The 13,652-nt window shown below is 35.5% G+C and overlaps 1 protein-coding gene across 1 annotated transcript in view; it reads left to right on the top strand.

The window, feature by feature from the left end:
• Positions 1 to 12,781, top strand: part of HNMT (histamine N-methyltransferase) — a 37,311-nt gene extending 24,530 nt beyond the window's left edge. Inside the window, exons 5-6 of the mRNA XM_081051613.1 lie at positions 1,999 to 2,092; positions 10,009 to 12,781. Coding sequence (XP_080907739.1) covers positions 1,999 to 2,092; positions 10,009 to 10,364 — 450 coding nt within the window. The 3' untranslated portion in view covers positions 10,365 to 12,781. The remainder of the gene's footprint in view (positions 1 to 1,998; positions 2,093 to 10,008) is intronic.
• The last annotated feature ends 871 nt before the right edge of the window (positions 12,782 to 13,652 follow it).

The raw sequence follows: 13,652 nt of genomic DNA on the forward strand, positions 1-13,652 counted from the left end.
ACAAAAGGGGCCGGTTAGAGGATTCCTCAGGTCAATAAAGTTTTATTAATATTAGTTAAACATTCAGTAGGGATTTATTTCTATCATCCAGCACTGATAATGTATTTCATAGAAATACACTAGTGTATTTCTTGGAAAGGGGGTGACATTGAATAGATTTTATGGGGACAAATATCCACTGATATTTCGGGGTAGCATATGGGTATACAGGCATCCATTAGAAGATGTGTATATTGTAGAAATACCACAATTAACAAGATGCTTCTTACTTTCTATAGTCTACAAGTATAGTCACCCCAAAGGAATAAACTTAAAAGAAATCAAAGGAAGAAATGACTCCAAGATTGGAATTTTTAGGCAATCCTGCGTCTCTGCTGTCTTAGCTAACAAAATCTTTTACCTGTAAGGGAGTGGTTAACATTGCCCAGCAAACCTATTATATTTCTCTGTTAAACATTCTTTTCCACCTCCTCATACTTCATACCTCCCTCTTTCTTTTTATATCTCCATAACCCTTCTCCCAGCTCATGACTTCCCTTCACACTGTACAGGAAAAAGAGAAACCATCAGATAGAAACTCATCTTTCTTTGCCCTCCAAATTTACAAACATAGCTGTGATTGTACCATCTCTTTCTTTTATCTTCTTGCAAAAGCCTTCTTTTATCAAAAGTCAATCCCTCCACTTATGCTCTGGATCCATTCTTTACCTGTTATAAAATTTTGCAGCGTCAGCAATCCATTATCCCATTTCTCTCAAAGCTTCCACGTTTGGTCTTTCTTGCAGTAACTCTGCTTCCTCTGCATTACTAGTCTATTCCTCTCTTCCTCTCTGTCGACTCTGCATTTTTCTGTGCTAGGTCTCTGTCTCTTCATTGTTCCTTATAATCCTAACACTCTCATGACATTCTTTCAACCTAATAATCATAGTCAACTACAGAGAATCTCAGTGTTTATTAGATCAAATTTCATAGCACCTACTGTGGCCCAGCTCCTCTCCTTTCATTAGGTCATGTCATAGATCTTTAGCCATTTTATGGATCAGCTGTATCTGGGTACCTATCTATGTACGTACGGTCCCTATACTGAACAGCGTGGGATGACATGATAGTAAATATGGCCCCTGAAGCAGCATAGGTCATGCGCAGGTCCATTTTATTTCATTTATTCATTCAAGTGAGAGAGGCATATCTTAAGTTGTTTGTGCTTTATGCAATAAATTCTATCATGGGAATCTATATAAAGTATTGAATTCTTGTCCAAGATGGACGAGATATAAGAAGTGTCTATGGAGGTAGATTCCAGGAATACAAATCCTCAGGGAAAATTTTACACTGCCAATGTATAATTCCAACCTCTACCTGTGTTGGGTAGAAAGGCCTCTCCCTATATACTTCACCAAAGATGGTCCGGAATTATTAAAAATGGGTGGATTGACTCTTAGCATCTTGTGACCAAGGATCTAACTTCATGCTTAATCCAGTTCTTTTCTAGAGACTCAGTCAACACCAGAGTCTGTCACATTTTCTGTTATTAAAAAAAAAAAGCATCTGTGAGCATATGGTGAAGCTACTGCAAAGGGCTTAATTTTAAAGCAACGTTCCATGAAATGGGTCTGTGTTTACAGTGCTGTCACCGTTTTCTCCCAGAGGAACTACAATTCACAAAATGTATAGTAATATAGTCATTGCCTACATGTGGAGTGGAGACTAAATATCCCCAGTTATGAATGTCAGTGTTATTATATTAAAGCCAGAAAGAGTAAATTTAAAACTATTTGGTCGAGTTGAGCAAATAATATAGTTCTACTTCCCTCAAATATTTCTTCACATTATTATTCTAACTCTCCATATAACATCTTTAATTTTGAAATTTCTTAAGTGTTTTGTCGAGTAAAATCTACTCAACTTGAAAATCAAACTTTCTAGTGAGTATCTAGTCCAAGCAACAAACACATTGACATATGAAAGTGACTCCGTTCTCCTTTCCTTCATTTCCAGATGCTGTACTATGTGAAAGACATCCCAGCTACACTGAAATTCTTCCATAGTCTCTTAGCTACCAATGCTAAGATTCTTATTATTCTTGTGTCAGGTAAGTTATTTTCATTTGGCCTGCATTTTAAAACAACGATACTGCATATATGCATGTGCTTGAAGGCTGTATTACAGAAGCCCTTCACAACAGCCCTCAATTTAGGGGATCAAATGGAATTAAATGTCTGTTTACTTCTTTCTCTTGGGAAAATTTGTCGTTTTTATGCATACATTCTTTTTTATATAAGACAGAGCAAATGCAACTTTCAGGAATTTTTTTTTACTAGTTTAGGAATATTTTTAATGTGACTAAAAATAGTAAATATATCTAATTTCCTCCCTTTTGTCCCTTGAATGTCTCTTTCCCCTGTATCATGTTTATTAATGAAGGTCTAAATATTTTCGATGACATCATATTTGACTAATTTGCACTTCTAAAGCCATTGTCAATACTATTCATTATAGGTTTTCTCAAATAACTATTAAAAATGGTTTTGTGTTGTTTTACTTTTCCATGAGACTCTTTTTTTTTTTTTTCTTTAAGTAGGGCACAGCTCATGGTGGCACATGCAGGGATTAAAGCAGCAACCTTGGTGCAACCAGCACACACTCTAACCAACGGAGCTAATCGGCCACCCCTGTTTTACTTTTCAAAGAAGGCATTTGATCCTATCATGTTGCTTCCAGGGGTATAATGAGTACCACACAGGGAACATAAGTAAACATGTTAACAAATGAAACACTGACATTGCTGAATCCATTAATGCATTGCTTCTTTAATTCAGCAATCTTTATGGTCTGGCCACACAGTGCTAGGTAGGTTGATTCTAGATATACAGCCGTACCTATCTACCTATAAGCTTATCTACCTAAGCTTATACCAGACCCCATACTTAAAAACTATATGTCACAAAACTAATTTATTGTTAAATATGAAGAATGACTTTAAGGATGGCAAACATGGCTGTTGCCTGTAATCCTGGATTTGAACTCATGTGGGAGTTTGGCAAATGAGAGCTCCTGTACACAACCTCTTCCCAAAGGGAATATTTTGATATATTGTTTTTATCTCTGGTTAGTTAAAAATACTCATTTGTGTGGGAGAGTTCTGTCTTCCCATTTAGAAGGGCTTATGTAAACTGGATGCCTCCTACTAACCTCTCTAAATTAGGACACTGGATAAAGCACTTTGTACTGCTTTTAGGAATGCAAAAGTAAACTTATTTTTCAACATTGAAGGCAGTTTATTCTTGATACTCTATATCAATTATACAGAAAATGTGTTGTAGACAGAAACAATAATTCATCCAGAAGTAATATGTTTGATTTTAGAACATATTTAATATCAATAGCAGATCCACTCTTATTTATACTTGATTTATTCTTAAATATTTTCAGAAGTATTTGTATGTCAGAAGGTGGCTTTCTATGAGTAATTGTCTACCAATAAGAAAAAGCCAGACTAAGGTTTAGAAAGTGGCATGAGTAGTTTACAAGCAACTGAGAATTGCTTGTAGTGCAATTCTGAGTGCCCTTATGGATACAGTATTCTGCTGGCTGTATCATGAATAAGTTAATAATATCCACCATTTATTGGCATCAAGAAATGTGAAAACCAAAACAGGCCCAGTGAAATGTATGATGATCATGGAGCAAGAGTGTCAAGGTACTTCCTAGCTGTGTGAACTTGGTCTATGAGTCTAAGTTTATTCAAGGGCTGTTTATGGATATTCATACCTACATTATATTGCATCTATGCATATATGTGATGCATATATACTATGTATATGAGTACATTGTCTTTATATATATACATATATATATGTATATGTATATATATATATATATATATATATATGTATATATATATATACACACACTTTGGAGGAAAAAGTCAAAGAAAAGGATTATAGTCTCAAAAATCAGCTTTTAAAAAAAAAAAAAGTATTTTGAGTCAGATATTATTCAATCTGTGTGGTTTGATCGTAGAAGTATTTTCCTAACTTTTTCAGTATGCAGTTCACAATTCTTCATTACTGAACACAGCATGGGTGACAGGTATCCCAAAGAAGAAAACACTGTTAACAGATACTGTCCCCAGGAATAAGAATCCAGCAAATAACAGTTCTCAAATTATTAAAGGGACTCTCATTACCGCCTTCCTTTACTATATACACTTCTTTCTTAGAAGATTTTATACAGCTTTAGAATAAATATTATATACATTTCCTCTTAAAGAACGACTTAGCAGAAGGAAGAAATAGATTTAGGCATTTAATTTTGGACTTTCCACTTCTCTCCGAAGGCTCAAATCATAGATTTATAGCTTCTTTTTGTCACAAGATTTGTTAAGAAATTAATTAAATATAAGTAAAAAATAAATAAATAAACCCCTGTTCAATATAGTTTCCTTTACAGTTAAAGAAAATATTCTACCCAAAAAGGAAAACAAAGTTGTCAAATATATTGATCTTGTCACCAGCCTAATGTAATCTAATGTCTCCATATTCCCCAGTGTATAGGCTCATACTTCGCTTAAAAATTCAGAGTAAATGACTGGAGCTCATATTCCAAGTAAATTGGATAGTCTGTCACTTGCCCCATGATTCCTGAGGATTCCTGGGTCATGCTTATACGTTCCTTGTGGTTGCCAGCCACTGTTTGCCCCAAATTTCTGCTCCCAGTTCAACTTTTAATTTATTACCAAACCTTATGGCTACAGCTACCTTTTCTTATCCTATCCTGCTTTGCCCCCAATATGGACATAGCCCCACTTCCTTCATTTATCAAAGCACTATTCTTTGAGTTGGGGAGATGTTGACACCTATGGGGAAGGAGAAGAGCAAAAACAGAAGTGAACGTCCAAGTCCCACAGCCATTCTTCTTCAAGCTTTCCTCTTGCTCAGTCGGGCCCACTTCCCTTGCACCTACTCTTAACTTCTTTCAGACCTTACTCATATCCCCTTAGCTCAGGGCTTTTCCCAAGACACAAACTCCCCACTTCCTCCTTTCCCCCCTCCAATTTATTATACAAGGCAAACTCCCTTTCTCTACCTCTTTCACCTAGATAACCCTGTGCACCTATGAACCTGTCTTAACTATGACGTATTTCTCAGAGATAAATTCTGTTGCCCCTTCAGTGTATGGAAGTGGCTGTTTTTTGACAAACAGAAATAATTGCTTTGTTGTGTTAAAGCCAATATAAATATATGGGTCAACTTTTAGAAGAAGAAAAAAAAGTTCATGGTGAGTTTCCAACAGTGGAAACAAATTTAATCACAACGAATTTCCAGTCAGATTTGTCTTACATTATTGTCAATCAACAGGTAGAGGATTGGTCCACATTTTTATTAATCATTTTCACTTCAAATCCCTGTCTGCTGACCCAGTCTGTGGATAGTAAACAACTCTGGAAAACTCTCCAGGCCATCTGAGGTGCCTGATCACCTCCCCTCCTCACCCCTGTATAAAAACCAGTGCCCTAAATGGCCTTCTCGAAAACCTGGAGCTTACAGGTTTACACTTACAACAAAATTGTTCACATTAGGCTGTTTCTTGTAGTCCCTTTCTAAATGGAATCTGCTTCATAATTACCTAGAAGTCAAGAAACCTGTTTGTGTATTTCCTCTGTTTCAGGGCAATACTGTCATTCATAGCTACACTGCAATGCAGAAAAAAGAGTGCTCATTGTAGACAGATTCAGACAAGACTAAAATTCCTCATTAAATTAAATTTCTAAGACACTCATCTAGCTAATATTTCATCTAGGCAGATAAGAGTATGTTCGGATTAACATCTTGCTCTCTAGGGTCATCTTAAATACACCACACAGGTAAGGCTCTTGCCTGTCCATCTTAGAGACTGACCTGTTGTTAAATTGACAAGATATTTCTCTGAATAGACTGAATTCCTCAGTTATTTGAGCACCATATGGACACTCATTTTTGCAATTTATTAGATTGTAAGATAATAAAATATGGGGTCAGTTTCTAGATTTAATCATGCAGAGCACCTAGCTTGGATCTGGCGCCATGTGTGTTCAGCCATATTCAAAACAGTCTCTACTTGGTCCCATGTTGCTTGCATAGGATAGTAGTTGTGTAAAAGTGGTCATTCAGCTTTTATTGAGCTCCTACAGTCAGTCACTGCTAGGCTGTGAAGGTTGCAAAGATTATTTTTCCTTGCCTTAGAAAGGCTGCTAATTTGATGGAGAACTCAGATATGTAAACACTTTCAGCAATATGCTGTTTCCTATCAGAGGCAGATGGGGAGCTTACAGAGAGTTCCTTAAGAGCAGGGGCCTCTGCCTCTTATCTCTAGTCTCAGATCTTTGCAAAGCCTTAGACACCTAGAGACATGCAGTAAGTGTGTTTGAGTTGAACTGAATAATTGCTTATTATTTAATTGCTTACTATTTCTCCTTTATGATATCCAAACTACAACTAGTTCTGAATGTCCATCATACGTGTGTCTGTGTGTGTGTGTGTGTGTGTGTGTGTGTGTGTGTATACCATGTTTTAGCTAAAACTTACTACTTCATAGAAATGGAATCAAAGAATATAGAAAATTCTGGTGAATTGAAGATAGGTTTAAAAAATAAAAGACTCGGTAAACAAGATACACATATTCTCTCTCTCTCTCTCTCTCTCTCTCTCTCTCTCTCTCTCTCTCTCTCTCTCTCTGTCACACACTCACACACACATAAAAACACACACACAGTGCACACTGAAATAGGTGGACAAAAGCAATGAAGGGTAGGCAAGTGAAGCTAATTTGGAAAAGAAATAGACATTGAAATCAGAATTAAATGACAGCATTTGCTGGTCAGCCTATTAGAATAATACATGTTGCTTGAGGAAAGAGAGGTTGTCCTCTGTTTCTGGGTACCCATTACAGAGCTAGCCAAGCTCTGTAAATATTCACTTAATTATAATAAGCAGAAGTTCCTGATTATAAAGATAAAAGATTTGATTTGGGGATAAAAAGAAGAGAAATGAGAACAAAAAAGGTGTATCCGACACTAAAGTGATGGCAGTGACAGGTTTTTCTGCAAATGTAGTAGACAGGTATTAGTTAAATGAGTTGCTAATTAAATTGCAATCTATTTTGTTAAGGGAGATTAGCAAGGAGATAACAAAAGTTTTCTGTCCTTCCCTCTCCTTACCTGACTAAAGAAGGAGTCATATCGTGGTGTGTTATTTTTAATACAGTAGGGAAGAAATAAAGTGGTTTGTATCATGTTGAAAACAAAAGTAACACCATATGTTGTACCCACCGAGAGCCATTATGATAATGCATCAGTCAGAAAGTATATAATTGCTCAGCTCAGAAATGGCACCGAGTCACAGAACACTGACACCAGCAAATTTTCGGCAATTATTGTTTTGTTCTTTTTTCTCTGCCAGGTTAAAAAAAGTAATAATGATAACAGAGCCTCTCCTCAAACACTGAAATTTATTTTCTTGTAACATCTTGTTTGTAGGCAAATTCTTATTCGGGAAGATAATCACTGTATTTGGAATGAAACATCTTTTAATATATACCCATGACCCTCATTCTTTTCCCCATTGAACTGAGGTTTTATTTTTTTCTGCTTCATTCCAATTCCTAGAGCATATCCTGCAGTTATCGCTCCTTCTTCGGAAATATAAGTGGAACATCAATTATCTAGGCTATTTATTATTTACCATTTGCTGCCGTGGATAGTTTCTTTTGTTGGGTTAAATCAGGGGTCTAGTCCATGGAGGAAGACCAGGCTTCTTTGAGCATACTGTAATTACATGCACAACTGGTGGGTATGGATTGTTTGTGTACTTTTCAGGAGAGTCAGTTACTTTCATTAGATGCTAAAGGAGAGTTTGGAACCAAAAACGTTCAAGCCTTTGATGTCTTCACCTTTAATCATGGAAGTGCATAGAAAAATGTAGATTCTCTCTTATATTGCTTTGGCCAAGTCCAACTTAATTACCTAACACTTCAACAGTGTTTATTATGTGCCAGTCATGGTTCTAAGTGCCTTACTTCCTTAATTCAGTTAATTCTTGCAGAAATTCTGTGAATAGATTCTATTACTATTCCTGTTTTACAATTGATAAAACTGAGGCACAGGTTCACAAGGCTAGTGAGAAGAAAAGCCAGGCTTCACACTCGAGTAGTCAGGCTTTAATGACCACTCTTAATGACTGCACAGTATAGCCTATGTAGGTAACAGCCCACTATTACATGCATGCATTGGAAGGTCCATAAATCGATAATCATTGGTTTTGATTTATTGTAATTATAGATTTCTCAACAGCAAGTTTACTTTTGCATAGTCTAGAGATTGCAACTAATAGAAATATTAAATTCCACATAACATTCATTTATTTTGTCAGTACTTACTACACCTCAGCAATGCATTCAGCATTGTACAATGATTCACTTAAAATATCTCATTTAATACTTGCAGTTGCATTTGAGGTAAGTATGGTTATGCCCATCTTATAGATGAGAAAACTGAGGTTCTGAGAGACCTAAATAATAAGCCTCATCTCATTTATGAAGTGTCGGAAGAACACTCCAACCTATTAATATATCTCTCTTCTTCAGCTGCTGCATTTCTTAACCTCTTCATTGGGCTGCATTTTCAATTAAATGCAACAGACATTGCTAAAACATCTTCTAAAGTTGGTGACAAAATTGGTAGGAATCAATCTAGTTATTGGCAGTCAGTCCAAGGCAACATTTACTAAGTGGATAGACATGAAAAGCTATTCCATCTTTACTTTGACTAAATCATCATTGTGTTTATTGTGCTCTTTCTTCAGTTTTAGTTTTTACTCTTTGATGCTCTACTCTGAACCTAAGACTAAAATAAACAACTGCCTTCCTCCTACCACCACCTGAATATCCAATAGGTTTCTCAAATTTACATTTCCCAAGTCACACTTGATGATACATTTAAACTGCTTCTCCCTCATTCTCCCTATTTCCAGTAACTGCCATTTTCTCTTTTCAGATGCTTGGGAGAAAATCACTGGGTTCATCACTGACTCTTCTTTTACTCACACCTAATATCCTATGTTGGCAAATGGCACTCGATCTAGGAGTTTAACATATAAAAAATCCAACCACTTATCATCTCCAAGCTCGCTGGTCCAACTTACTATCATCTGTCACCCACGTTATTGTAGTAGCCTTCTTACTGGTCTCCTTGCTTCTGTCCTTATGCTCCTATAGTCTATTCTCATCTGTGTGGGCAGTGACCTAATTAAAAGGCAAATCAGGTTAAGTCAGTCTAATGTTGTGTTATCCAATATGGAAGCCACATTCGGCTACTGAAATTGAAATTGAAATGAATTACGAAGAAATATACTTTTAAATGCATTTCCTCAGTCACACTCGCCACAATCCAAACACTCCATAGCCACAAGTGTCTAGTAACTATCATATTGGATAATGCAAACAGAGAACAGGTCCATCAGTCCAAAAAGTTCTATCGGACAGCACTACAATGGCTTCCCATCTCCTTCCATTCTCCCCCCTTATTCACTCAATTCCAATCTCACTGGCTTCCTGGCTAGTTCTTAAACATGTCAAGCATCTTCCTGCCTCAGGCCTTTGCAGTTGCTCTTCTCTCATCCTGGGGTAATCTTGTCTGATATGTCCACATGGTTGATTGGCATGTCTCTGCTCAAATGTCACATCATAAGAAAGATTCTCTGTGACCACCCTCTATAAAACAGCAACCGTACAACTCTTTGACCTTCCATAGTCCTTGCTCTGATTTGTTTTTCATTAGCACTTAGCACCACCTGATATACAATTTATTTATTTATTTAACTTTCTCCCCCACCCCTGACTCTTTGAGTTGAGCTACACAAAAGCAAGAATAATTTTTCATTGACTACTCTATCCCAAGTAGCTAATGTACTGCCTGGCAGAGTCGGTAAATAAAAGAATAAATGAAAGCATGAATTTTGTTCTATTGCACAGGAACCAGTGGCTGGGACAAGCTATGGAAAAAGTACGGATCCCGCTTACCCCGGGATGACCTCTGCCAATATGTGACATCGACCGATCTCACTCAGATGCTGGACAAGTTGGGGATTAAGTATGAGTGTTACGACCTTCTGTCCACCATGGACATATCTGACTGTTTTATTGATGGAAATGAAAATGGAGACTTGCTTTGGGATTTTTTGACGGAAACATGTAACTTTAATGCAACAGCACCGCCCGATCTCAAAGCAGAAATTATGAAAGATCTGCAAGAGCCTGAATTCAGTGTAAAGAAAGACAGAAAGGTTCTTTTTAATAACAGTCTGAGTTTCATAGTGGTTGAGGCATAAATATCAATCATGAGAGTGTATTCAAACATTATATTTTGAACAATAATTATTTCTGTATTAAAATTACAAATACATCTTATAATATAAATAGAGTATTATCACTTATGTATAAAATCTAGAAAATTCCAAGACATTCTTGGACTTCACGTAGAATCATATATGATATTGCTGGTCTTATCTCATCCCTTTTCCAGGTAAAGAGACCACAAGTAGGCTAAATACCACATAAGCTGGAAAAATGACAACTAATTTTCACTAGCTTATTGACAATAAAATCCTTTCCATTTGTTGATTGTATTGGAATTTCCTAGAATACTAATAAAGTATGTACTATGTATTATTTAAATACTAGTAAAGTATATATGCTTATTGATACTTTGAACACGAAGACAGTACATGTTTATTGATTTTTACCCTGTTGTGAAGAAGTGTTTGTCTTTGTATATTTCTCTATTGTAATTTATATTTTGTTTTTGTTGATTACTAAAAGTTAGTACTTTTAGGATATTACAAAATTAACTCTTTTCATCATGTGTTGCCATTTTCTCCCATTTTCTTTTCTTTTTTAATTTTATGATTTTTATAATGCTTTGTTTATTTCTTGATATACTGAATTTTTTTCTATTTTATTTTTTCAGTCAAATTTAGTTTTTTTTTTAAAAAATTCCAACACATTTTAAAGGCTTCCTAAAACCACTTTGAAACATTAACATTTTTTCATAATAATTTTATAATTTTACTTTTAAAAAATCTTTGATATGTTTGAAATTTACATAAGTTTAAAGAGTGAGATGGAGAACAAGTTGTTTTCCCTCAAAATGATAAGCCAGCTGTATCAAAATAATTTACTTAAAAAAAACAAAACAAAACAAAAAAAGCCTCTACTGACTTAAAATGCATCTCTTGTCGTTTACTAAATTTCTAGAAAACATAGAATCCCTTTCCATACTCTGTATTCCCTTATATCTCTCTGTCTAAGATCTCTTCTAAAACCAAGAGTCATCTTTGGACAGTAAGATTTCAGGGGATTTTTGAAAACTTAGTTGATGTTCTTTATTTTATTTTGAATAATAAACATCTATCATTCTTTTTAAAAAGTCTATTTCTTTAGCTAAGTAAATAAGTAATTTTATAATTAATAAATGCATATTTTAGATTAAGTAACTAATTACAACTTCTTGTTAGAAACAGCAAAAGTAAGGTTTTATTAAAACACTCATGAATCCTTATTTTCCCAGAGATGAATCCTTCAACACAGTATACTAGTCACTCTATCACATTACAGACCTACCATTTAATGCTACAGTATAGTCACTTCAAAGAGTTGATGCCCCTCCCTAATCTCTTAGCTGCCCCCCAGGAAGTACACTGGAATACAGAGCCTATTTACATTAACAAATAACCAAGCTTTGTTGTTCATAATAAGTAAAACTGACTTGCATTGCCCTCTTTTCTTGAAAAACTTCATCAATGTTTTGTGAATTATAAGTTCCAACAAAATAAACGACAGTTATCCAATCAGATTCCTGAATACGAACCCTAAACCATTAATCATACTGATATGTAAAACTGACAAAGGAAATCCATGAGGCACACAAGATTGATGAATTTAGGCCATGATGACCTTGAACAACTTCACCAAAATAATGGAAATCAAGACTCTACAGAGCAAATTATGGCCTTTTCCAAAAAGCACATGTGCAAAACAAGAATAGAACTAACATACTACTTAAAGGTAGAAAAGAAAACAGTCCACAGATGGGTATTTATACAAATTTTATCCCTATACAGTCCTTACTATAAAATACAAGGATAAATAAATTCTCACCTGCTTCAATGTAATGTAATGGGAACACCTATGCCTTTTTAAAGAGAAAATCCCCATGAATACCTACCAGTTAGTGGTGGAAAGCTATATAGGTACAAGGGATAGAACTACTGGTTTCTGTCTACACTGCATAATATTACAAACAATTGGAGCAGTCACACACTGACTTTGAATATTTGTCCTTGTGGTTCAGAAAAAAAGCCCACAACATGAATTTGGACCATTGTTGTATACATCATTGTACATTTTCCAGTGTTTAACATGGTGCCATGCATATGGAAGATGCTAAGTAATGGGTGTTACTGAAGTTTTTCTTTCTCAAGTATCTATGTGTTTATATTTTTACTGTAAACATAGTTCAAAAAAACAAAACTGTTTGTTGCCCTTAGTATAAACCTTAATTTAAAGTGTTTCTCACACTATTTAAAATTTGTTGTTAGGGAGTACTGCCAAAATCCAAAGAGAAAACATTAAGTGGAACATAGTATTTTAGGGCCTTGGTATTTGCTTATTATAAAAATTGGCAAATTACTTAATTGAAAATTCTGCCAATCTGGGCAAAAAATAATTAAATTTCTGGTGTATATACATAAAAACAGATTCAGAGGTCATAGAGAATACTAGATCCTAAGTCTGTAAAGCTGCATGGACCCAAAGGTGTATTTGATGTATTTTAAATGTTTATTAAGAATAGCTTAGCCAGAATATTTTGACATTTTAACAGCATATTTGCATGTGTTTACCTTCTCAGAATGTTATTTCTAAGAAAATAAGCATTCATTGCTAAGCCCTAAAGGGAATGAATATATGAAGCAGTCTTGTTAGTTGGAGAGGTAGAACCAGACTTCCTGAGTTCAAATCTTGGTTCTGTTACTCACTTTGTGATCTCAGGCAACTTATTTTCTCTCTATTCTATATTTCTTCATCTTCAAAATGAAGATAATCATAGTACCTAGATCAAAGGATGATTGTGAGGATTTCAGGAGTTAAATTACCTAAATGTTCTCATATAGTAGCAGTCTCATAGGGAATTTCAAAAATACTAACTATAATTAGTATTAATTACACAAAAAATTCAGTATGAAATGCAGAGCAGATAAAAAATTAAATTAAGGAAAATTATGACTGAGGCCAGAAAGCTAGCACCTAAAAGAGACAACCAAATTCCTGACCTTCACATTTCTAGCCAAAGGTACATGGCTTCCCTGCGTCTATTAGAGCTGAGCTGGTACTTCACAAAAGTCAAGGTGCAATCAGGGCTGGGTCATTCAAGCCCCACCTGGGGATGGGTCTGCCTGACACTGTAAGTGCCCACACTCTGAACTCTGTGAAGTGACCCCATCTCAACCCTATCTCTGATTTAGACCAATGGGTGGGCAGCTGACACACGGTTGGCAACTCATAGGCTGGCCAGCATTCCATTGGAGTGTTTTCTCTTGAAAGATATGAAAGGGATTCTT

Source organism: Rhinolophus hipposideros (genome assembly GCF_964194185.1).
Source record: "Rhinolophus hipposideros genome assembly, chromosome: 6".
In the NCBI taxonomy this organism is placed as follows: Eukaryota; Metazoa; Chordata; class Mammalia; order Chiroptera; family Rhinolophidae; genus Rhinolophus; species Rhinolophus hipposideros.